We start from the raw sequence: 26,412 nt of genomic DNA on the forward strand, positions 1-26,412 counted from the left end.
TTCGGTGTTGGGTCCACTCCTATTCCTTGTGTATTTGAATGACCTCCCACTTAACATTCAACGAGCAGAATTGGTACTTTTGGAGATGATTTGGAGATGATGTGTTATAAAAAGTCTCATTAGAGAGAAAGTGACTGATGAGAGTGATGATGATATTTTTCAAATAATTATTAAGTGGTTCTCTGAAAATGGACTTTCCCAAATTTTGAGTGGACACACTGCCTACAATACTGTACAACAAATAGTCATACCAACAATTGATATAACACGTGAACAAGAGTAAGTAAAAAGGGTAGAGTGATCCAGATTTTTAGGTGTGCATATTGATGAAAACTGAAAGTGGAGTAGGCGTATAACTGACTCTCAAACAATTTCGTACAACTTTCTTTGCTCTTCTTATGATTACTAGTCTCGGAAACAAACAAATCAACCTCCTGACATTTTTTGCATATTTCTTTTAGTAATGTCATATGGAATACTTTCCTGGAGTAACTTATCACTTAAAAAGAAAGTATTGATTGCACAAAAGTGAGCAGTAAGGATGCATTATGTTCACCCTTGATCACCATGTAGGTACTGCTTCAAGAGGCGAGGAATTTTAATTGCACCTTCACTATACATATACTTAGTAATGGTATTTGTAATAAATAATCCATTGCAATTTGAGAAGTATAGTGGTGTCCGCACCCTAACACTAGAGGAAAAAATTACCTTTATTACCAATTATTAAGGCTGTCAGTAGCTCAGAAAGGAGTTCAATATGCAGCAACAAAAATTTTTGATCATTTACCTTATAATATAAAAGTCTGATAGACATAGTTTTAAATCTAATCCAAAATCATTTCTAGTGACAACTCTTTTTATTCCAAGGATGAAATTCTGTTTAAAACCTGGTAACTGGTGAAAAAAAGTAGTTTTTAAATGTTGTTTCATAAGTAGGACTAAAAAAAAGTTTCATTAATGTTAACACTTATCGTGTATACATGTCCTACATAACTCTCATTATTCCACAGAATGATATCTTAACAGCTGATGCTTTATAAAAATTGTCTGTGCTTCTTTTCTGCATTTTTTCTGGAATTATTTCCATTGATCACTGTCATTGCATAGGACTGTTGTTAACAGTTCAGGTTCAACTAATAGGTGCTAATTCTGTTACACATTTATTTGTTTTATCATATAAAGGAATTTTGTTCACATGACATTTGAGGAAATTTATGTGAAGCTGTTACATAATATGAAATGTTTAATTCTCTAAGTAATGACAGAAATGTTCATGTTTTCTTGATTTCACTGCATAGGCTCAAGAAAGCACAGAAAGCTACTGGATTTTCTTTATATACATTTTATGTATGGAGAGATGTCATTTTGCATTGTGGGAAAACAAAAATTCAAGAAAAATAGCCTCTGTGCATATTTCAGAAGCCACCATTGGTCCTAACTGTGTAATATTGGTCTTTTGTGCAATTCAGGCTGTAGAGATTGTATCTTTTAATACTTGCATCACAGTGATGAAAAACAAGAAACTTCTTATGTAAAATAAATACATAAAAGAAAACCTTATAGTCTCAAGGTGATTTAGTTGCCAACAATGTTGATAGTCAGTAGATGGTATGATTGATTGTAAACAGTATCTAGTAAACCTACCACAAGGTATGACTCATTGGTTATTTACTGGGAAGTCAATTTATTGGACATGCATGTTGCCCTGCTTTGTCTCTTAGACGTCTAGTAATGTGGCTGACATGTTATGATTTCACTGTCATATGTATCATCTTTTAGTTTTTTGACTTTAAACGTAGCATTGCCTCTTTTCAGCATGAGCGTGTGTTTTTGACAAATGCTCCATAGCTAAAACTGTTCAGTAATAAAAATGAATACACAATGAAAAGAAGTTTATACCTTTCAGTTACGAATATTTTGAGAGTGGGGAAAGCCTGGATGGAGCAATACGTAAAATAAGGGAAAGGCATCAACTTGCCTACAGTAGAATGATGAGAGACTGCGTGACCGAAAAAGAGCTAGTGCTCAAAAGCTAGTGTGAATGTTCTTACATTAACATACAATGTGGGAAAAAATTATTTAAACTGGTTAAGCATCTGCTACTTGCAGATGCGCAGCAAAAACATGAAAACGTAAAATTTCAGCTGCAATCTCATTTAGCTTAACTACACATGACTCATACTTGCAGTCAGGTGGTTGTGTTACGCAAAGATTAGAAGAGCTTTGTAATATGGATAGTAAAAATAATCATGTAGGATGTTAGAGAATGGGATTTTGTCTTAACTACATTGGAAGGGAAGGCAATGGGAGTGCTGGACATTGTCAGTCAGTCTTGTGTAGTACTTTTGAACATGTTTTCCGAAACTGTCTTGAGCAACTAGTGAGACAGCACACAAACGATAGTTTGTATGCATGTTACAACATCTGCAAGATGATGTCTACACAAATTTCTCGTAAGCCGTGTAAAGAGCGGCACTAGTAGTGCCACTATGAAGATGTAAATCAGGTTTGCTTTAATATACACTGTAACAGTCATGAGCATTTGTTACCTATGAGATTGGAGGTGGTGAGTTGATATTAGCCAAGAATGCCCTTAGGCGACAAAGATGCCATTATTATTACCTCATAGAGTTCAAATAAGGTTGTGCAATAGGGGTACAAGATACTGGATGTTCCTCCCATGATATTTCAGAAAGTCTTGACAGGAATGTAGCCACTGTGTATCATTCCTGGCAGTTGTGGTCATGAAAATGTATGGTCAGACTGAGAGGAACAACCATCATGTTCGGCACATGGTTCAGGTGCTTCATACTGCATCTGCAGCAGCAATTTCAACAGCAGTTGGCAACACAGCAACACAATGAAATGTTACAAATTGGTTACTTCAAGGACAGGTCAAAGCCAGATGCCCGTTAATGTGCATTCCACTGACCCCAAACTACCACCATTTGCAACTTTGGTTCTGTCAGGTGAGAGTTCATTGGTGGAAAGAGTGAAGGTCTGTTGTCTTTTCTGATGAAGGCTGGTTCTTCCTCGGTGCTAGTGATGGCTGTTTGTTGTTTCGAGGAGAACCAGTTGAGGGCCTGCACCCAACCTGTCTGCATGGCAGGCACACTAGACCTACACCTACACCTGTGTTCTGAGGTGTGATTTTGTGTGACAGCACTCTTGTGGTTATCCCAGCATCCTGACTAAATTTGTGTATCAATCTGGTGATTTGATTTGTTGTGCTGCCATTCATGAACAGCCTTCCAGGAATTGTTTTCCAACAGAACACTCAACCATAAGCCTCTGTTGTAACCCAACATGCTCTATAGTGTGTCAACATGTTGCCTTGACCTGCTCGATCAGCAGATCTGTCTCCAGTAAAGACCTGTGGGACATCATTGGACAACAACTCCAGTGTCATCCACAGCCAGCATTACCCATCCTTGTATTGACCCACTAAGTGCAGCAGGCATGCAACTCCATCCCACAAACTGAAACTGACATGTGGCACCTGTACAAGACAATGCATGCATGTTTACAAGTTTTCATTCAACATTCTGGTCGTTATACTGGTTTTTAATGTAGCGACATTAATTTTTTAGGCCTTGTAGTTGCAAACATGTGTGATCTTATCAACAGCGTCAGTATAGAGAGAGGAATTAGTGACCACGATTTCATCATAATGACTAGAGTTGTTAAAGATAATCAATCAAGAAGGCTAGGTGAGTATTTATGACAGAAAGAGCAGATAAGCAGTTGTTAGCATCCCACTCAAACAGTGGTTGTACATCATTTAGTTCCAGTATGAAGTACGTAGAGGAATTGTAAATTGTGCTCAGGAGATGTATGTAACGAGTAAGTGCATTGACTGAAAAGACCCACTGTGATCTAATAATAAAATTTGGAAAATGCTGAGGGAACAGAATCTGTTGCAGTCTTGATTCAAAAATGAACACACAAATGATGACAGCCAAAAATCAGTAGAAATTCATGTGGCTGTAAAAAGATCTATGTGCGAAGCATATGGTTGCCACCATCATACGTTAACAGAAGACTGTCTGAGAACCCAAGAAAATTTTCCCCCTATATAAAATCACTAAGTAGGTCTAAGGTTTCTATCCAGTCACTTGTCAACCAGTCTGGTGGCACAGTAGAAGATAGCAAAAGCAAAGCTGAAGTTTTAGATTTTGTGTTTAAGAAATTGTTCGCACAGGAGAATTATACAAACGTACTTTTGATTGACCGTCACACAGATTCCTGCATGGATGACACAGTAATAAGCATATCTGCTGTAGAGAAATGTGGATGACATAGTAATAAAAATCCCTGGTCTAAAGAAATGTCTGAAAGAGCTGATAGCAAATAAGGATGCCAGGTTCAAATGGAATCGCAGTTTTGTGTTACGAAGATTACTCAATGGAATTAGCCCTTTATTTAGGTTGCATTTATCACATATATCTCAACCAGCACAAAGTCCCAAGCAACTGGAGGAAATGTATTTCAAATATAATAAATTTCCATTGGATGGAAAATCTTTTGTCTGCGAATCAGGGCGATTTTAGAAAGCATCACTAATGTAAGTGAAAGGATAATTAGAGCAAGAGTGAACTTGGGAAAGAATAGTTTTACTATACTCCAAGCGTACACACCTCAGCAAGGGTGCAGTGAGGAAGAAATAACAAAATTCCTTGAAGATAATGATGATAATTGGAGATCTGAATGCTCAGATCGGCACGGATAGAAATGGATATGAGGAGGTGATGGATCCTTTTGGATATGGAAGACGAAATGTTGAGGGTGAAGAAGTTCTGAATCTGTGCATAAGGAATCATCTTTTAGTGGAGAATACATTCTTCAAGAAACAAGATAGCCATAAGATTACTAGATATGGCTGGGACGGCAAATCTAAGACAGTTATAGACTATATATTAACAGGCAAAATAATTGGAGGAAAAGTAAGGGACACTAAAGTCATACCAAGTGAGCACTTGGATAGCAACCACAAGTTACTAGTAGCTGATCTAAATTATAAGATGAAAAGTTTGAATGCTGTACAAAGAATGCCAAAAATTAAGGAGCGGGGGTTGAAAGAAGGAGAAAATACGAAAAGTTTCCAAAATCTAGTAGCACAAAAATTGCTAAAACTGAAAGGGGTAGTGTAGAGGAAGAGTGGAACCTGTTTAAAACATCAATAGTTAACAGTACTGTGCAGATATGCGGCAAAACAAAGATTAAAGTGAAAGACGAAGAAACCAGTTGGTGGAACAATAGGGTAAAAGATACGATTAAAAAACATAAAATGGCAAAGAAAAATATGGTGTTTGAAAAAAGATATCAGAATTAGGTGCTGGTACCTAAAGATGAACATAAGGTGACAACACTGGAGAAGGATTACCGACAAAAGAAACTCCAAGCAAAGAGAATTGTGAAAGAAGAAAAGCAGAAGAGTTGGGAAATATTCACCCAGAAACTAGAGCAGGATAGCAGAGGGAACCAAAAACTGCTGTATAGGTTATTAAAAAGTAAAAGATCTGATAGAGAAGACATAAAAGCGATTGAAACGGAGGATGGGGATATTATCAGGGACATGGAAAGTATCAGAGAACAGATGAAGAATTATTTTGAAATCTTACTGAATGGGAGAGGTGGACAAGAAAGTGACACCGAAGTCATTTAATTAGAGGAAGAGCAGGATCCAATTTCTTGGTTAGAAACTGAGAATTCCCTGGAAGAGATGAAAAGTGGGAAGGCGGCTGGAGTAGATGAGCTGATAGCGGATATGATTAAAGCTGCAGGAATCCATGGAATACAAGGGTTACATCGGGTGCTGGGGGTGATATGGAAAGAAAACAAAGTGCTGGATAAATGGAAAAAAGGAATTATAATATCATTGCTCAGGAAAGGTAGTAGAAAGAAATGCACGAACTACTGAGGAATCACACTATTATCACACTGCCTTAAGATAATGGAAAATATCATAGAAAAAAGATAGCGGAAAATTTTAGAACACCAGCTAGAGGAATAACAGCATGGATTCAGAAGTAATAGGGGAACAATAGATTTCATTCTTTCCCTCCGTCAGTTAATGGAGAAATATTGGGAAAAAGGAAAGGACTTGATAGTAGTATTGGTGGATTTGGAAAAAGCATAGGACAGTGTACCAAGGGATAAAATATGGGAATGCTTGAGAAAACATAATGTTCCTGATTTCATTAATTAAAAAAGTCCAGATGCTGTACGATGGTTGTGAGAGCAGAGTACAAGTAGGAGGTAGAAGATCAAAATGGCTCAAGACAAAGAGAGGTGTTCAGCAAGGCAGTTCGCTCTCCCCTTTACTCTTCATTACACTTATGAGCACAATCATGAAAGAAATCAGGGAAGAAGAAAATGAAGATATCAACGCTTTTGTTTTTGCTGATGACATCGCCATTTGGGGAGAGACGGAAATGGAGGTTCAGAGGAGACTAGATTACTGGAACACAAAATTTAAAAAATTCAAGTTACCTGTGAGTAGGAACAAGACAGTGGCAATGAAGATGAACAGGACACCGACACCCTGTCACATCATACTGGAGGCGGAGAAGGTTGAATATGTGAAAAGCTTCAATTATCTGGGTAGCATCATATCACGCAGTGTAAGTTCCAAACTAGAAGTCTTAAACAGAATAACAAAAGGATCTAGCTTCTTTCACTAAGTTTGAAATCTAGTTTGGGACAAGGAAGTCCCTAAAAGAGCCAAATGGACCATGTATAAAACTTATCTCCTGCCAATCATGATGTATAGTCTAGAGGCCTGTGTCATAAATAAGACAGAAGAGAGTCAAATACAAGCATGTGAAATGAAGTTCCTTAGGTCAGCTCTACAAAAAACTAGTAGAGACAGAGTCAGGAATGATTATATAAGGAGAGACCTGCGGGTGACATTGACTATAGAGGAGAGGATGAGTGCTTTGGTATTGAAGTGGTTCAATCATGTGAAGCGAATGCACCTGACTCGAATTCTACGCCAGTATTTGGAGATGGAGGTATCAGGAAGAAGACCAGTTGGGTGGCCTAAAAAGAGATGGACAGACCAGGTTAAGGAAGATCTCAGGAGGAGAGGAGTAACATGGGAAGTAGTGGAGAGGGAAAAGCTATGCCAGGACAGAAACCAATGGAGGCATATTGTTCACAAACTTACCCGGCTCACTGGAAGGAAATCCTGATGATGATGATCAATCATGCGAAGCTCAGATTGCCCTTTTCTCAGTTGATATCCTATGAACAACAGTTGAAGGGCGGCAAGCAGATTCCATATTCTTAGATTTCCAAAATGCATTTGACATGATGGCACGTGGCAGACTATTGACAAAAGTACGAATGTGCAGAATAGGTTCCCCAATATGTGAGTGTGTCAAAAACTAACAGTAACAGCACTCAGTATGTTTTTTGCAATGGTGAGTGTTCATCAGAGACAAGGATATCATCAGAATGCCCCAGGGAAGTGTGATAGGACCGCTGTTATTTTCTATGTACATAAATGACCTGGCAGACAGGGTGAACAATAATCTGTGGCTGTTTGCTGTGAGGCTGCGGAGTACGGGAAGGTGTTGCCATTGAGTGATTGTAGGAGTATAGAAGATGACTTAGACAAAATTTCTTGTTGGTGTAATGCATGGCAGCTAGCTCTAAATGTAGGTTAATGCAGGTTAATGGGAAAAACAAATCTCTGATATTTGAATACAGCATTGGTAGGGTGCTGCTTGACACAGTCATGTCAATTAAATATCTGGGTGTAATGTTGCAGATTGATATGGAACGGAACGAGCATGTAAGGATTGTAATAGGGAAGATGAATGATGGACTTCAGTTCATTGAGAGAACTTTCAGAAAGTGTGATTCATCTGTAAAGGAGACAGCATATAGGCACTACCGTGACCCAGTCTTGAATACTGCTCGAGTGCTTTGGATCTGCACCAGATCGGATTAAAGGGAAACGTTGAAGCAGTTCAGAGGTAGGCTGTTAGATTTGTTACAGATAGGTTCAAACAACGTGCTCGAGCTAGAGAGAATTCTTGATCCACTTTGTCGGAAGTACCAGAAATTTGCTGTATGTGGTGACTTCAATATAAATTTTGTACATCGTCGGTGAAGAAACAATACCGCGTAAGTAGCAGAGTAAGAATTTTACACGTGAGACAAAAAACTGTCTAAAATGCCTAATACATTTCACAGCGGCGCTAAATTTGCATTGTAGCACTACAAGGAAATATTGGATGAAACAAAAAAAAGAAAAGGTTTAGAAAGCTTAATTAAGGCACATATGCGGAATTGTCTCGGCATTTATGCCATGATCTGTTACTTACGCGTATTTGTTTGTCAGTCTCCCGGCACGACTTGACACATTTACGTTGCTATTTGGTGCTGAGAAAGCTTGTAAGAATACATTTTGGAGCATTAATCGTGTTTTATTGAAAGATTTCATAGAGACATTTTTAGTAAATATACTGTGTACATAGTTCCGATAAGGTCTGCACATTTTTTCAAGAAAAATCCTAAACGTCACTCAAAGCAGCAACAGAGAATTACACTGCACTGATACTCATCACATAGTTACCTCCGCGATAATTTTCATTCATAAGGAATGTTGTCATAATGACTATGACAATCTTTAGGAAGAACAGATTTAAGTTTTTTCTTGATTTTCAGTCTTTCCCTGCGTAGTTTCGGGAAGCAAACATCTCCAAGAATTTTCCTCGGATACCTCGATAATTCTTGCCACACCCTGTTGAAAGCGCACTAGTAGTAAATAATACCATTTGGGCGGTACTGTAGCGCCCTCAGATGGGTAGCTGTAGACTCATTTTTTACAGCTCTTCCAGGCATAATTGAGTCGTACAGCTACAAACTTTTCTCTGCGTAGTTGATGAAAAAGAAATAATCTAGGTAATGGACTTCATTTGGCTTTGGCTTTTTTCTCGCTTCTTTAGATATCATAGTGCATTCGCTAGGAAGTGTAACTTCACATCGTTTAAGCTTGCACTCAATGGAACAGTGAACTGAGTCGCATTCCATCTGAGTATGGCCTTTCTCCAAAAACTTTTGTGTAATCAATTCTGTGCATCAATTGCTAATCTTAAAAGAGCATTTGATAATATCACATTTCTTTTCTGATATGTGCAGCAGTCAGAATACAGAATAACTTGAACGAGATTTTCCTTAATCGTTCTGGATAGCGTGTCCACGATGCATGAGGAAAGCATGATGCAACCAAATCACCTCGGGTTTAATCGAACCAGTAACATACTGCATCATGACTTTCTAAATTATACATTATAAAGTTATGAACAGCCAACTTTGTTTTATAATAAACTGCACTTGCACTTAACATTGGAGCTACTTTCATGCCCTGTAAGTCCATGATGTACACTGATCAGAGCTTCTGCTGGACTTCTTTCTTGTCAGCATCTTTTTCCATCCTTGCCTGCTCTTTCCATTCTGTGTGTTGCTTCCACACGTCTTCTCTCAAATTACCAATCCTGTAATTACAACACAAGTCGCACAGGTCTTTTTGGGGGGAAAATAAGCTAATATTACCATCTTCTAAAATCAAGTTAAAAGTAGCCCGACTTAATGGTGAAACCTTCTCTTCATGACATTTTTTCACATAGAGTCAGTACAGCTGCTGTTTGGATTGTAGAATAGACTCAACGTACAAATTCGAGGAGGATTTCCTGCAGTAATGTGACGGAAGTTTCGGAGAAGTGTCCAGGAATTCTTTCATGAAGGTTCCCTCATCTTTCTTCTTTGTCTGTTTGATTCTAGGTCGTTACGATTCTGTATCAGGACTCATCCTATGTGTGGAATTACCCAGCCAGTATCGGGCAGTCCATTCTTTAATCCCTAGAGTATTGAGAAACATCTTTTTGCATACTTTATGTTTCCCCAGCTCATTTTTCAAATGAGAAATGAGCGTCCCTTTTCTCCTGAGTTCGCCAGTGTTCTTCCCTGGACGTTTGGTTGGAATTACGTCCACAAGGTTGATAACGTAAACCTTCCTCTGATCCCATGACAATGTTTCCCAAAATGTTTAAATACTGCCAGCTTATCATCAGCAGAAGTCTGATGACACTTCCTTTGAAGAGATTTCTGGCACATCTTTGAAGTACATGTTGGACCTAATTTTCATGCCTCTCTTAGAGTATCATGAGTGATTTTACCAATTAGACTTCTTTTGTATCTACGAGGGTTGTTTTTTAAGTAAGGGCCGTTTGCGCGTATAGTCCCGTAGTTCGCACGGACGCCACAACAAGCCACCGCGCCACTTGCCGGCATCCTTCCCATTCACACTGATGCAAGTTGCAGCTCTGTAGCTGACGTGTACGCATCGCTGTGCTACTTTATAATGTTTACGATTATTGAATCGCCCGCCGCGTGTGAGATACGGTCAGTGATATGTTTTTTGACCGCGAGAAGCCTATCAACTGCAGAAATTCATCGCCAGTTAACAGAAGTTTATGGCTTGAATGCAATGAGTGAAGGTAAAGTGCGTCAATGGGTTAGAGAGTTTAAAAATGGCCGTCAAAACGTCCATGACGAAGAATGCTCAGGCCAGCCCTCTGTGATCACTGATGATTTGGTGGCTGCAGTCGAAACAAAGATTCGTGAGGACAGAAGATTCACAATTTCCACTCTTTCTTTGGAATTTCCACAAGTTTCAAGATCGGTTTTGTACAAAATTGTGTCTGAAAACCTAAACTTTAAGAAACTGTGTTCTCAGTGGGTACCCAGACTCCTCACAGAGGACCACAAAGGGAAGAGATTTGCCACTTCATTGGACTTTTTGATTCGTTACGAGGAAGAAGGGGATGACATGTTGAGTCAAATTGTCACTGGAGATGAAACATGGGTATCCCATATCACTCCTGAAAGCAAGCGACAATCGATGGAATGGCAACACACAACCTCACCTGTCAAGGTCAAATCCAAATAGACGCTGTCAAAACGCAGGATTATGGCAACTGTGTTCTGGGACCAGCGCGGTGTTTTGGTAGTGGACTTTATGCCACGAGGGACGACAATCAACTCAGATAGAAGCTCCGCAGAGCAATTCAAAACAAAAGGCGTGGCATGCTGACAAAAGGAGTTTTGCTCCTGCACGATAACGCTAGGCCTCACACCTCTCAAAAGACTCGGGATTTGATTGATTTATTTGGCTGGGAAGTTTTGGACCATGCACCATACAGCCCCGACCTTGCTCCTAGCGATTTTCACCTTTTCCGGTACCTGAAACACCATCTTGGAGGGCGGCGCTTCAATGACAATGATGAAGTGAAAGCGGCCGTGAACTCTTGGCTGTCGGAGCAGGCGGCCGAATTCGTTGAAGAGGGAATAAAAACTTAGTTGTACGGTATGACAAGTGCTTAAATAAACAAGGCAACTATGTAGAAAAATGGGTAAAAGTGTGTAGAATCAGAAAATAAAAGGTTTTTTTTGCAAAAGTATTTGTATCTTTTTTTAAAAATAAAAACGACCCTTACTTAAAAAACAACCCTCGTAATATACGCCTGTCCACGCATACTCAGAATTTTATTGGCATTTTTCTTCCAATCTTCACGATGTGGTTTAGACTTCCTTTTCTGTCACTGCTTACGTCACCATAATATTCTTGGCCTTCACTGTCAGAATTGTTATTGTTCCCATGATCTTCCAATAATTTGTCGGCAAACAATGAGCACCATCGCGTAGCAATGCGTGTGAAGTACTGTCGTCTCTAGTGGAAACTGTGACTCTGGTTTCATTTTGAGCATTGTTGGATACAGCCACTGAAGTTTCTAGATGGAAAAATATTTATAAATTAATTTAAACAGACAAAGATGAAGCTCAAATTCATGTATTTATGAGAATGACGGCATCAGTAATACTATTAACAATAATCCCAAGAAAATTTACCTGCGTCATTAGATGTTGCAGGAACAGTAACCGAGAACCCCATATATGAAATTAATTTTTCTTCGGTAAATGTAACTTCAGCGTTACGACTTTTCTCGCCTGTTGTTTGTTGTGCATTTACGGGAGACCCTACAAGAAAGTGGACAGTCTAGAAACCTTTGGCAGAAATGAATAAAGCACAGATCGAGTCAGGTGGGGCTGTTCTGATTTATATCACAATAAGACACTTGCAGTGCTACTAACATTCAAAGGTGAATAATAGAACAATTTCTTACTGCTGTTCAGTCACCCCCAGGAACAATTCTGCGCTTTCATAAGCTGATTTCAGCTGAGGAAGAATTTCTTCTTCAGTAAAAAGTTCATCATCTATATCGCTGTCCATTATCACGAATGGAGCTACAAGCATGGAACCACTTTCGAGCACTGTTAAATACGTAATAATGTAGTAACAATGTGCTGTAGCTCCGTGCGCTTTTGTATTTATGCGGTATTGTTTACGGTTTCCATAGATTGTAGATGTTGTTGTTGTTGTTGTGGTCTTCAGTCCTGAGACTGGTTTGATGCAGCTCTCCATGCTACTCTATCCTGTGCAAGCTTCTTCATCTCCCAGTATCTACTGCAACCTACATCCTTCTGAATCTGCTTAGTGTATTCATCTCTTGGTCTCCCTCTACGATTTTTACCCTCCACACTGCCCTCCAATGCTAAATTTGTGATCCCTTGATGCCTCAAAACATGTCCTACCAACCGATCCCTTCTTCCAGTCAAGTTGTGCCACAAACTTATCTTCTCCCCAATCCTATTCAATACCTCCTCATTAGTTACGTGATCTACCCACCTTATCTTCAGCATTCTTCTGTAGCACCACATTTCGAAAGCTTCTATTCTCTTCTTGTCCAAACTAGTTATCGTCCATGTTTCACTTCCATACATGGCTACACTCCATACAAATACTTTCAGAAACGACTTCCTGACACTTAAATCTATACTCGATGTTAACAAATTCCTCTTCTTGAGAAACGCTTTCCTTGCCATTGCCAGTCTACGTTTTATATCCTCTCTACTTCGACCATCATCGGTTATTTTACTCCCTAAATAGCAAAACTCCTTTACTACTTTAAGTGTCTCATTTCCTAATCTAATTCCCTCAGCATCACCCGACTTAATTTGACTACATTCCATTATCCTCGTTTTGCTTTTGTTGATGTTCATCTTATATCCTCCTTTCAAGACACTGTCCATTCCATTCAACTGCTCTTCCAAGTCCTTTGCTGTCTCTGACAGAATTACAATGTCATCGGCGAACCTCAAAGTTTTTACTTCTTCTCCATGAATTTTAATACCTACTCCGAATTTTTCTTTTGTTTCCTTTACTGCTTGCTCAATATACAGATTGAATAGCATCGGGGAGAGGCTACAACCCTGTCTTACTCCCTTCCCAACCACTGCTTCCCTTTCATGCCCCTCGACTCTTACAACTGCCATCTGGTTTCTGTACAAACTGTAAATAGCCTTTCGCTCCCTGTATTTTACCCCTGCCACCTTCAGAATTTGAAATAGAGTATTCCAGTTAACATTGTCAAAAGCTTTCTCCAAGTCTACAAATGCTAGAAACGTAGGTTTGCCTTTTCTTAATCTTTCTTCTAAGATAAGTCGTAAGGTCAGTATTGCCTCACGTGTTCCAACATTTCTACGGAATCCAAACTGATCTTCCCCGAGGTCGGCTTCTACCAGTTTTTCCATTCGTCTGTAAAGAATTCGCGTTAGTATTTTGCAGCTGTGACAGATTGTAGATACGCTTCATTTAATTCTCTACAGTTCCGCGGTATTGCTATCTATTTCTTTGCTGTGTCATATATGCGGTGTTGTTTTAGATAATTTTTTCATGGTAAATAATTAAAAATTTGGAACTATGGCATTAAGAGCAGATGCGCGTACGTTTAACGACAACATCTGACTTAAAAACAAAAAATTAGCAATTTGTCATTTACGCGGTATTGTTTCTTCATTGACGATATGATGGTGCAAGAAAAAGGATTTTGGTAGATCTCCTAAATTCATATGATCTGATGCAGACTGTTTTTTCCAACTAGGGTGCAGCGGAACAGTAGCACTCCCATATACAATATTTTTATTCATTCTTCATTATTAGATGGGCATTCAGTTAGTAAAAGAGTGAGTGGCCTTTCAGACCATGATGCACAAATTTTAACACTAAAGGACGTTTGTACTCAAACAAATGTCACATATAATTACAAACCATGTTGGAAAGTTAATCCAACAGCAATAGAGAGTTTTTTAAACCTTGTCAAGGAACAAGAGGGGCAGGATGTTGATAGTGCCGATAACATATATGATAAATATAATGCTTTCCTTAACACAATTCTCATGCTCTTTGAGAGTTTGCTTTCCATTAGATTGTTCTAAACCGGGTACTAGCAGTGATAAGCATCCTGAGTGGCTCACTAGTGGGATAAGGATATGTAGAACAAAGCAGGAATTGCATCAAAATGTTCAAGAAGTAGTCACATTCAAGTTACAGTAGCCTATTACAAACAGTATTGCAAGGTGCTTAAAAATGTTGATAGGAAGGCAAAGAGTATGTGGTATGCAAATAGGATAGCTAATTCACTGGATAAAATTAAAACCATGTGGTCAGTTGTGAAGGAAGTGTCTGGTCTGCAGCACAAGGTCGACAGTTTAAAGTCAGTTTGTAGTAAAAATATTTCTATTACTGATAAATCAGATATATGTACAGTATTTAACAATCATTTTCTGAGTATTGCTGATGAATTGAATAAAAATTTAGTTTATACAGGGAATCATATAATTTTCTTGGCAAATGCCTTTCCGAGATTGATGTCTGAAATACAAAAGGTTTCGAATGCTAGGCTTATTTTTTGATTTAACTAATGCATTTGATTGTGTTGATCACAAAATATTGCTCTAAAAGTTGGACCATTACGGAATATGGGGAGTAGCTCACAATTGGTTCACCTCTTACTTTAGCAACAGACAGCAAAAGGTCATTATTCACAGTGTTGAGAATGGCTGTGATGTGGGGTCTGAGTGGGGTACATTCAAGTAGGGGTGCCCCAGGGATCAGTTTTGGGGCCACTCTGTTTTCTTATTTATACAAATTATATGCCCTCTAGTGTTACATGTAACTGTAAAGTATTTCTGTTTGCTGATGACATGAGCTTGGTAGTAAAGGATGTTGTGTGCAACATTGGCCCAGTTTCAAATAGTGCAGTTCACGACATAAGTTCATAGCTTGTAGAAAATAAACTAACGCTAAATCACAATAGGACTCAGTTTTTACAGTTTCTAACACACAGTTCAACAAAACCTGACTTTTTAATTTCACAGAATGGGCATGTGATTAGTGAAACTGAACAGTTAAAATTTCTTGGTGTTCGTATAGATAGTAAACTGTCGTGGAAAGCCCATGTTCAGGATCTTGTTCAAAGACTTAATGCTGCCATTTTTACTATTTGAATGGTATCTGCAGTGAGTGATCGTTCAACATGAAAATTAGTCTACTTTGCTTACTTTAATTTGCTTATGTCGCATGGTATTATATTTTGGTCTAACTCTTCCCATTCTAAAAGGATATTTTTTGCTCAGAAATGGGTGGTTCGGGCAATAAGTGGTGTAAGTTCATGAGCCTCTTGTCGACCCCTGTTCATGAGTCTGGGTATTTTGACATTGGCGTCTCATATATATTTTCCTTACTGTCATTTCTTGTTAACAATATTAGCTTATTCCCAAGAATAAGCAGCCTTCAGTCAGTTAATATTTGGCAGAAATCCCTTATTTGGATCGGACTTCCTTAACTCTTGTGCAGAAAGGTGTGAAGTATACTGCTGCATCCATTTTCAATAAGCTACCACTCAACTTCAAAAATCTTAGCAGTCATCCACGCGCTTTCAAATCAAAATTGAAGAGTTTCCTCATGGGTCACTCCTTCTATTCTGTCGAGGAGTTCCTTAAAAAATTAGTCCAATTCTTGTTGTATTGTTGACTGTGTTTACTTAAACTTATAGATTGACTTTTTTTGGGTTCATAAACATTATATTTTTATCTGTAATTACTCTCATGTTGTAATTTCATGTACTGACATGTTCTGTGACCTTGGAGATTTGCTCCTCAATTTGGTCCTACGGAACTTGACATGTAAATAAAATAAAAATAATGCGAGTATTACAGAAATGTTCCAATAACTTAAATGGGAATCCTGAGGGAAGGCAACGTTCTTTTCGAGGAACGCTATTGAGAAAATTTAAGAGAATCTGCATTTGCGGCTGCTGAACTATTCTACTGTCACCAATGTACGTTTCACGTAAGGACTACGAAGATAAGACGAGAAATTTGGGTTTTTACAGAGGCGTACAGACAGTTGTTTTTCCCTTGCTCTGTTTGCAAGTGTATCAGGAAAGGAAATGGTTACTAGTTATGCAGGATACCTTCCACCATGCATTGTACCGTAGCTTGCAGAGTATGTATGTAGTTGTAGATGTAGAATTGCAGTTACATCAACTGCTACATTTTTTTATTGTTCCAAATAGCCCCAGATGTTTTCTGTGGGAGTGATATGGTGGGCCAGTGGTAAGATGTAGAAGATTGGGCATAACTTGGTCATCGAGAATGTTGAAATGTTCACAGTAACCTGAATGTGAAGACCGAAGCCCTGTTACAAACAACACCCTCAAAACATCACATAACCACCACCAGCCTGAACTACACACATGCTTTAATGGCACCATCATTCAAATAATGTTGCGTAGTTTGAAAAGAGGTAAAATCATGACGCATCGGGTATCTCTATGTACCTCAGTCAGCTACTGTCCAATTTATGTGTTTATTGGCCTGTTGAAGACATGCAGTTTTATTTGCCTATTTGACTCCAGATGTCCATTACATATAGGATCCTTAGCAATGTGCCCTTGGAAACTGGGACACCAGTATAGGTGGACCTGCATTCACTGACAGCAACAATTCCTTATGGGTTTGAAATCAATTACTGTTGACAAAGTGTGACATTTGGCTCCGGTACCTGCCTAGGATCTTTTTGCTACCACTATTCTTATACCATGTTACATGGTTTCTGGGGATATACCATTCCTTGTAGACATGGTGCACATTCCACATTGATACACCAACAAATCTGACAACTTCAGTCACAGTGCCACCGTCATGCGCACGTCCAAACATATTAGTTACTTTTTGTCATTTTGTCACACCTCCATGCTATGGTACAATCATGGACATGTCCAAACATAATAGCTCCATTGTGTCTTCATGTTGACCCATCTTATCATGTTGATTCCATACAAGGGACTGGCACATACACAGCACTCTACTACCATGATTATATCGGCAGATATGATTGCCTGTCACCAGTTCTTATTCGAACTAACAACATAAGGAAAAACAAAGCCATAAGAGAGAGGTAATTTACTGGGTCTTGGAGTGATATCAACAAGAATATAATGAAAGTAGTTTACATGTGTCGAATACATTAACTACTGAGAGCCTGGAGGCCCATACGTGCCCTTATAAAGACACTGTCCCTCTCAGGTGTCGCTTTTGTAGTGCTGCACATGCATATAGGACTTCGTGGTGGTGGTGGTGGTGGTGGTGGTGGGTGACTTCAGGTAGTTGCAGACCTGACATTTGAATGTCGGTGCACACTACGCTTGCCGTAGTGGCCCAACTTATATCCACTGTGTTTGGTAGGTATAGTAACAGGAAAGTTACTGCACGACTCCTTGAAAGAATGTTCTTGGTGTCTGTAGCAATGCTGGGGGCAGCAGCCAAAGGCTTGAGAAGTTTCTGGCCCACCCAGACCAGCACTACGGGTGAGGGCATCCCTGCAGCCGTAGATTCAGGGGCAACCTATGGACAGGACCGGTGGCATGACCTGGGCTGCTCTGTCCCTGGACGTGCCAGGGCAAGCCAAGAACAAGATGTTGGGGTCCATGGCCTAAGGAGGGTGCCCTGCGCCCATCCTGGGCCACAACTGGTTCCAGTTGTTTATCACGAGGCGAACTTCGCTGCAAACCACAAAGATGTGGCAACCACACTGGCTGTGCACGTTGGCCCGAATCCGTTGCAGTCACCATCCAAATGCCCGGTCCAGACTGATGTGCTAGGTGAGAAAGTCGATGAAGTCCTTGAAAGGTTGCATCACGAACTTGTCCGAAACAGGTTGCATCATGAACTTGTCCGAAACCAGGGTACAAGACAAACCTTTTTTGGAGAATGTTTTCGACAGGGCTTTGACAGTTGCGTCTGCTGTCGCTGAGGAGTATGAACAACATAAGGAAAACGAGAAAAATCATCAGTTACCAATAACCAGAAAGTAACTAAAAAAGAATGAAAATCAATGTGTAGTCTTTCCAAAGGCTGTCTAAGTGCTGGCCGTGGCAAAAAAGGAGTGTGTGATGTCCCCTACGTACCTGAACACTTGCGGCAGACCATGGCAAGGTGTTCCACCTCCCGATTAATGCCTGGTCAAAACACATGACGACACACCAACAGTTCTATTCAAGATATCCTCCAATGAGCTTGATGTAATAAGCAGAGGACTTTGCGCTGCAGAACCACTGGAACCATGGCCTTTGGAGTAAATTCTTCTGTTGATAGGAGAATAAAGTCATCCAAGAGTGAGAGGTGATGGCACAGTACAGCAGAGGCAGTATAGGAAATGGTAGTGGGAAAGCTATCCACCATGTGCCTCGCCTTCATGCCCAGTTGAAAACAAAGCAGTTCCTCATAGTCAAACAAGGGGTAAGAACCCATGGGAACAGGACTGAGCATCCACGTTTGCATGTTGTGATGTGGGATGAAAATGAATCTCATAATTGCTCAGGGACAAGGACAGAGTCCAAAGTTGAAGATGATCCGGGGTTAAACAGGGAAACCAAGATCTTATTGTTGATAATTAAATGAAATTTGCACCATAGAAGAATTTTTTTTTAGGCATAGACAATAGCAAGACCCTGTTTTTCCACCTGGAATAATGTTGCTGAGTTTAGTGTTTTTGATGCAGAGGCAATAGGCTGTTAGAGCTATCTGAATGGTGATGAGCCACAACTGCTCCCACCCCGTACTGGGCCATGGCCAAGACCATATGTTTACCAGGCTGAAATATTGCAAGATTCGGCACAGAGTGAAGACTGTTTTCAAACTGCAAAAAAGCATGCTCACAGGCTTCAGACCAAAAAAATGGAGCAGTTTTAAGAAACAACAGATGCAAGGGATGGGTGATAGAAGCTGCTCTGGGAATAAACTTGTGACAGTGTGCCACTTTTCTGGGGAATGCTGAAAGCTCGTGTAGATTAGACAGATGGGGAAAAGCCATAATGGCAGTGATATGTTGTTTCATGGGGCGCAAGCCATTCCGGGAAATTTCGTGACACAAATAAACAAAGGAATGCTGGAAAAGTGAGGCCTAGGGAGATTACATTTGAGGCCCATAGCCTGTAGAACTGTAAATAAAGAATGGAGGATACACAGGTGATCCTCAGTGGTAGCACCTGTCACAACAATATCAACAAGATAGTTAATACAATGACTATTGATGTAACCTGTTCTAAAAAATATTGAAAGCTGGCAGGCACACTAGTGACCCCAAATGTTAGCCATTGATACTGATAGAGGCCGAAAGGTGTATTAACCTCAAGCAACTCTTTTGATGCCTTGTCCAGTGGAATCTGAAGGTAGGCTTTGGTCAAGTTGATTTTCGAAATGAATTTAACCGCCCCCCCCCCCCCCTCCCTCCCAGCCAACTTTGTGAGCAACTCATGGGGATGAGTAGGGGGTAAATGATGATGCATTTACAGTGATCTTGAAGTCGCTAAAGAGCTGTAGCTAACTAGATGGCTTCTTTGCAATCACTAAGGGTGGAGCCCATTCACTTGAGGAAATCAGTCTAATCCCTCTCTGTGATGTGCATGTGTATGTGTACTTGCACGAGCCACACCTGTAAAAAGTGAGAGTGGGCAGAGGATTTGAGTGTAATATGTGCCTTGGAATTGTCTGCATAACTTAACCTAGAGCAAACAAATCAGAAAACTCAGAACACAAGGAATCCAATTCATGATAAGGCACTTGGTTCTGACACTAGATGAACTACACCTGCAATAGAAAAACAAAAAATAGCAAAGGCATCTTACTCAAACAAATTTTCAGTACTTGCATCATTATCCACCACAAACCAGTGTAAAGTTTGATCTAATTTGCAGACAATTCTGAGCTTAACACAAAACAGTATGAATATCAGTGTCCAGTGATTCCTACAATGACTCCTGGGAGAGGGGAATTGAGATGTCATACCATTGCTAAGTGCCCTTCTCCTTTTTTTCCTTTATGACAAGAGGATCACTGCTTTGCGGAGGCTGTGTGAAACAAGAGAATACGAAGGAAGTGGTATTCACTGTTCCTTCTGCTGACAGTATGTTTGTTTTGCCGGCGTGGTTGAGTTGGTTGTGCCTGGCAACCACCGCTTCCCACAACGTCCTAAGCTCCATGCACCAGGGCTGTTCGCTGCCAGCAATGGCAACATCATTACAAGCATTTAATTGGTGGCCCGTGACGTGGAAGCACATCGAACTAGTGTGCAGTATTCAAGATCTTGTCTAACTCAGGGTCCTCAAACTGGAGGGCATGTTGATGCACCGCCTTATCTGGGGCTGAACAAATGATTGCGTCTCTGACTATGGTGCTTGCATAAGACACCTGAGACTTAACTGTGATGAACCAACACTTTCAACGTAAACTGTGAAGCTCAGCTGCCCAAGCTCAATATGATTACTGTTGCTGTTTGTGATTGGTAGAATTCAACATGTGCATCAACGACATGCTTACACTGATAAGAGGCTAGTAACTACACATACTGTTAAAAGAAAGCGACAATCTCTTACAGGAGAGCTAACCAGCACAGTTAGTGATACATATTAGGGGGTATCCAAGATAAGAGTCTTATAGATCTTCTTGTTGACCACGTGGAATGCCACGAAATATTGGTGAAGCTGTTTTTTGTACTACAAAGGAAGAGCCAAACAGCAGGAGAGATCACAGATTCCGAAACTCATGAAAATTTATCCGATCCTCATCACCGCCTGTCTTCGAACTAGGAGCACAAGGAAACACAGAGCCATTGTGTCCTGTCCAGTGCTCAGAGGTTTATACATGCCATTATAAAGATGCTATCCCTATCAGGTGTCACTGGTGTAGTGCTCCACACGTGCAGCGGACATGGTAGTGGCGGTCGGTCACCGGACTGGTGTTGGTGGTCATCTTGGGTAGTTGCGGGCATGCTGTTTGTTGGTGTGCGTTATGCTTGCCGTAGTGCCCCAATTTACGTGTGCTGTTGGCGGTAGGTATTGTAACCGGCAAATGATTACAGTTCTGCACCATCTATAAAGCTCCATAACAATCAGTGTTCTCTTGTAAGGGGATGACCTATGTTTTATCTTGTGAGCTAATTCTGATGTATTGAAAATATAGGTTCCTGCAAAACAGTGGGGAAATTTTGTTAAGCAGTGTACTGGTCCTTGTCATTCTTGTAATATTCTCTTCCAAATATATGCAACACACAGTTTTTTGTTGATACTACCTCAAATGATTGGTGGAACATATTCCATGCAAACTGATGAAGATCGGCATGGTAAGGCAATTAATCACTTTTATTTTTAAAAAAGTAGTCTGCAGCTCGTGGTCTTGCAGTAGTGTTCTCACTTTCCATGCACGGGATCCGGGGTTTTCCCGGTGGGGCTAGGGATTTTCCCTGCCTTGAGATGACAGTGTGTTGTTATGTTGTCGTCATCATCATCATCATCATCATCATCATTCATCCCCATTATGGTTGGAGGAAGGCAATGGCAAACCACCTTCTCTAGGACCTTGCCTGGTCGGCAGTGTGAGTCTCCCGCATCGTCCCCTACACTCCTCGGAGTATGGGACATCATCATCATCAGGATGTGGCACAGGCAAAAATTAAATGAAATCTATGAAGACTCTGCAACAACACACAAAACTGATCGTTACGTTAAAAAATAAGTTTATGAACAGTAACATGAGATCTGCAGATTTGGCACATTTCAGATTTCGGAGAGATGAAATTTATTACATTGTGATAGAAGATTGTCACATTAAGATTAGTGAGAATGTTGTGATAAAGATATCTCATAGGAATGGGTGGACAGTATTCTGAATCAAGTTTTCTTATGAAGAAGCTGGATACATGATGGGTATCACATTTATGTATGAGAGACAAAAAAACACCTGGGGAAGCAAACTTCAAATTCTTCTTTTGGAAAGTTAAAACACAATTTGAAGTCATTTTGAGACTGTTATGTGACTGTAGACTAAAGCAAATCCACCATAACGTACCAGAGATGAAACAGTGGTCAGAAGAAAGGTTTGATGATGGTGAAAATCTTATGGGATGAAATAAGCTCTCATTTCCAAGTGGAGATTGGTGGCATCTGGTGTTTAGCATTCACTAGGTGCCATTATTATTGTTTGGGAAAGATTAAACAAATTTTCTTAGATGCACCATTGTTGGATTGTTTGCACAGTAAGTTGAAATAGAAACAACCATGATCAGAGCACAAAAAAAGTTCTTTTACACAATTGTCAAATGATCCACACATCTGCCAGTGAAATGACAAAATTGTAAGTACTGGTCTCCAAATAGTCTCCCACCCCTCCTTATTCCCCACATCTGACACCATGTGACATTTTTCTGTTTTGTATCTGTAGGAAGTGCTTTGTAGAAGGAAAAAATCATGAAGTACAGACTTGTAAATGAATATTATGTTAAATGAGAACAACATTTTGCTTTTGTCGGAGTAAAGAAGTAGGTGTCTTGTGGGAGCAGCTGTATTCACCCTCACTGGTCTCATGCTGAGAAATAATTTTTCGTTTTTGAGGAGAAAAAAGTTGGTTTCTCTGCTTCTTGTCAAACTTCTCAATCCATGCTCATAGTCTTAGCCCCCACTTCAGTTTATAATGAAATTTTGTGATACATTACATTTAACATTTTTTTTACTGGCCTACAGAACATACTTTCTCAATACCTCTCGTGCTTTCTTAATTTCCAAAGAAGAAGTAGGCCTAACAATGAAGTCAATACTTGTGACACTACTGTTACTTGTTCATAACACAGTGCCTATTCTTTTGAGATGGCTTCTTGAACTTTCTTTATTATGCTCTTTGGCTCGTAAGTTGGAAATACCTGCTGGATTTGGTCTGTTATGTTTTATTTGCTTAGTTTTTTTAATAACAGGATCATACTGTTTCTTGACCATCTTCAGCTTTTCTTCTTAAGAGGGCCACATTTTAAGATTATTTAAGTAAGCATTCAATGAAGCTGTTGAAATAGTCTAATGTTTTTGATGACAAGAATGTGTGACGTTGGATTCCAACCTTCTCACTCGTTTTACATGCATACACTTACTTCGTATGCACAGCCGATCTTCTTCTCTGGATAGCCGGCTATGTCAGTCTCCAAAAACTTCTTCTCTGAAGAATGATGCTAGTTAAAGGAATATATATGACTCTCTCTCTCTCTCTCTCTCTCTCTCTCTCTCTCTCTCTCTCTCTTTGTGAAATAATTAAGTCCTCGCAGAATACTTTTCAACAACTATCAGTGTATTTGAACTTCCACAAAGAACAAAATTCACACTTCTCACATAAACAAGTGTCATTTCACATTAGAAATAATTAAGTTACATTTACAACAGAGTTGGCTTAATAACCAGGAATAACTGTTATACAGGAATCATACACGTCTTGCCTCTAGCAAGTTCAAGTTAAAAGTTACTAAAAATCTTTTTCCACTCAATTGTTCTTTCGTCACTAACAATAGCCACAGCTATAAAACAGTACGGAATAACACAGAAGTTCCTTGAGTCTGCCGTGTTCTTTCATGAAACTTCCATTACGCGACCAGAAACACTTGTCAGCGCCGTTTGACCACTGTGTCTACAGTTTTCTTACTACACAATTCTGACCTGCGCGCGCGCGCACACACACACACACACACACACACACACACACACACACACAGGCGACGCGCAGTAGATAGGCTCTCTGACACTTATGTTTAAAATATTGTGTGTTTTCTAGATGGTCAAAAGCCAAGTGGTTCTAGAATTTAAGCGGAAATTCTTGAAATACTACAGTATGACACTACTGTGGTATTAAAAATTGTATTTGTTAGTGTTACAACAAATGGCAGCTCAGAAACTGGCTGATTAGTTTGTTTACGGTGAGAATGAAAGGAAACAGTGTTGTGCGAAAATCAGAATTTCACTTGAAGGTTTTCATTGGATAATTTTTTATGATTTTCGTATTGGCCTACCTCAACACTAATACCTCATCACGTTGTTCAGCTTCTGGTAGCCAATCATCTGCAGAAAATACTGTTAATAATTTGGTTGCAAAATTGTGTTGTACTGAGCTTCCATCAGTGATGAGTTTTGTGGGGATGGTCCAAAATAGATAGTTGTTCCAAGAAAATATCGATGCTTTGTACAACTCAATTGTAAATTGTAAAGTGACCGGCTTGTGACTTACTGTGAGATAGATGTATCCATAGTCATACTGAAAACAGCAGTACTTTTGATTTTACATGATCATTTAGTAGTGAAAACAATCTGTTTCCAATCGATTCTGCATAATTTGAACATAGCTCAAAACCTTCGCATCAAATGGCCTAAGGAAATGTTCAAAAAATTCGACAAAGGAAATTTAATGTCCATATACAACGAAGTAACAGGATATTAAACTTTAATACATTTGTACAAGCCAGAAACTAACCAGCAATCAGTTTTTTGGATATTCCAGTATATATCAAAACCAGCAAATTTGGTTTGTGTAACAAAAGGATTATTTCTTTCTTCAGTTAGACTGGGTAACACCACAGTGTCTTCAGAGGATCGAAGAACATTCAGTGGAGAATGGTTATAACAATTTGTTTGCCATGAGACATTGATGAAATTGGGAAAACCACCAAGAATGGCACATCGTTCATCATTGTAGTGCCATCTGTTACACAGCACAGAAGAATTGATTTGGCAAAGGACAATGCTGAATTTAGTCTCATTGTATGTATTCACGTGATTTATCACCTGACTTTTTTTTTCCCTTTAATATCAAACAAAAAGTATATGGATGGTGACTTTAGTCACCTCAGGAAGCTACCGAGTTCTTAAAAAATGACTGTGCTTTGAGTTACTAACATCAAAGTAGAAAAAATGTTCCCATGTGGAAGTGATAAGTTTTACAAGAGAATATTTTGAGAAATGAATTAGTTGTGTATAGAAATTTTTTCTGTTGTTGTCTTTGTTAAATGTTAAAAAGCAGGCCTTGTGTGTTCCTCACATGACTTTAATTTTATTGTTGGGAGCATTAATCTGACATTGTATGAAGAAGGTATGCTTTTTTAATAACTCTTTTATTATAGAGCAGAACTGTAATCTATGTCACTGTTTGTCTCAGTACTATTCTGTTCCGTATAATACTTATTTAGCAGTCATATTTTCATGTTTAAGGAAAAAGTTTGCCACTTCACTGATGAAAAACGTCTTTCTTAGGTTGTGATTTTATGTCAGAATAAAAATGGAATCACATGTTCCTAGAAAACGTAAACAGAGCCTATCACTGACCAGAAGGCTGGAGAAATGCCCACGTGTTGGAGAAAATAACCCTCAAGAAATTTTTTGTGTGGACAGTGACTGTGAAGTGGATGATGGGGACTGTGTTGTGGTGGCTGAAAAAATCACTATAAGGAGAGGAAGATGTCAAAATGCTGCTTGCCTATCACCTGAAGGAACTAAACTTCAGAAAGCTTCCAGGCGTGTTCAAGATTTTTATGGGCACTCGTACAGGAAAGGCCGGGCATGGAAGATCTGTGATGTATGCCATTCAAGGGCTGAAGAACATTTAGGAGTAAGTTATGCATGGGACTTTATTATATGTTTACTATAGCTCATATAAATTGTTGTAGCAGTGTTTATTTTACCATTATTACAGATTATTCTCAGTTTCTCTAAAGGAGCTAAAATATCTCTCAGATTTTTTTTTTTTGCGGAATTTTTTCATTGACACCCAAAATTCGATGCACAACTAAAGTTACCAGGACTTGAATTATATAATGTGTAAAATTAAAAAAAAAAAAATTTATATGGTTGGTTCTTCGTAAATTATTTAATCCTAAAGGCACCTGGTACATTATTCTGTAGGATCTGCAGAAACTGAGAATTTTAGCTAATGTAAGGTCAAGCATTGTTACAAGAAGTACCAAACAGTCTATCTCATGCGGCAGTGTCTCTGTACACCCTACAGTGTCGGATGAGGGACAGTAAACACTTTCGTTATTGTAATATATCATGTTGTTTTGTTTGAAGACATCCTAAATGTTCTGGTCTTATTTCTGTTCAGCTTTCTTGACACACCATCATGTAGAAAACATAATAA

General features: G+C 39.3%; 1 protein-coding gene across 1 annotated transcript in view; it reads left to right on the forward strand.

The window, feature by feature from the left end:
• The window catches only part of LOC126101404 (uncharacterized), a 104,065-nt gene that overhangs the window by 28,365 nt on the left and 49,288 nt on the right, over positions 1–26,412 (forward strand). Inside the window, exon 4 of the mRNA XM_049912067.1 lies at positions 25,530–25,884. Within this exon, the coding sequence (XP_049768024.1) occupies positions 25,555–25,884 (330 nt within the window). The 5' untranslated portion in view covers positions 25,530–25,554. The remainder of the gene's footprint in view (positions 1–25,529; positions 25,885–26,412) is intronic.

This window comes from Schistocerca cancellata, chromosome 9, assembly GCF_023864275.1.
Source record: "Schistocerca cancellata isolate TAMUIC-IGC-003103 chromosome 9, iqSchCanc2.1, whole genome shotgun sequence".
In the NCBI taxonomy this organism is placed as follows: Eukaryota; Metazoa; Arthropoda; class Insecta; order Orthoptera; family Acrididae; genus Schistocerca; species Schistocerca cancellata.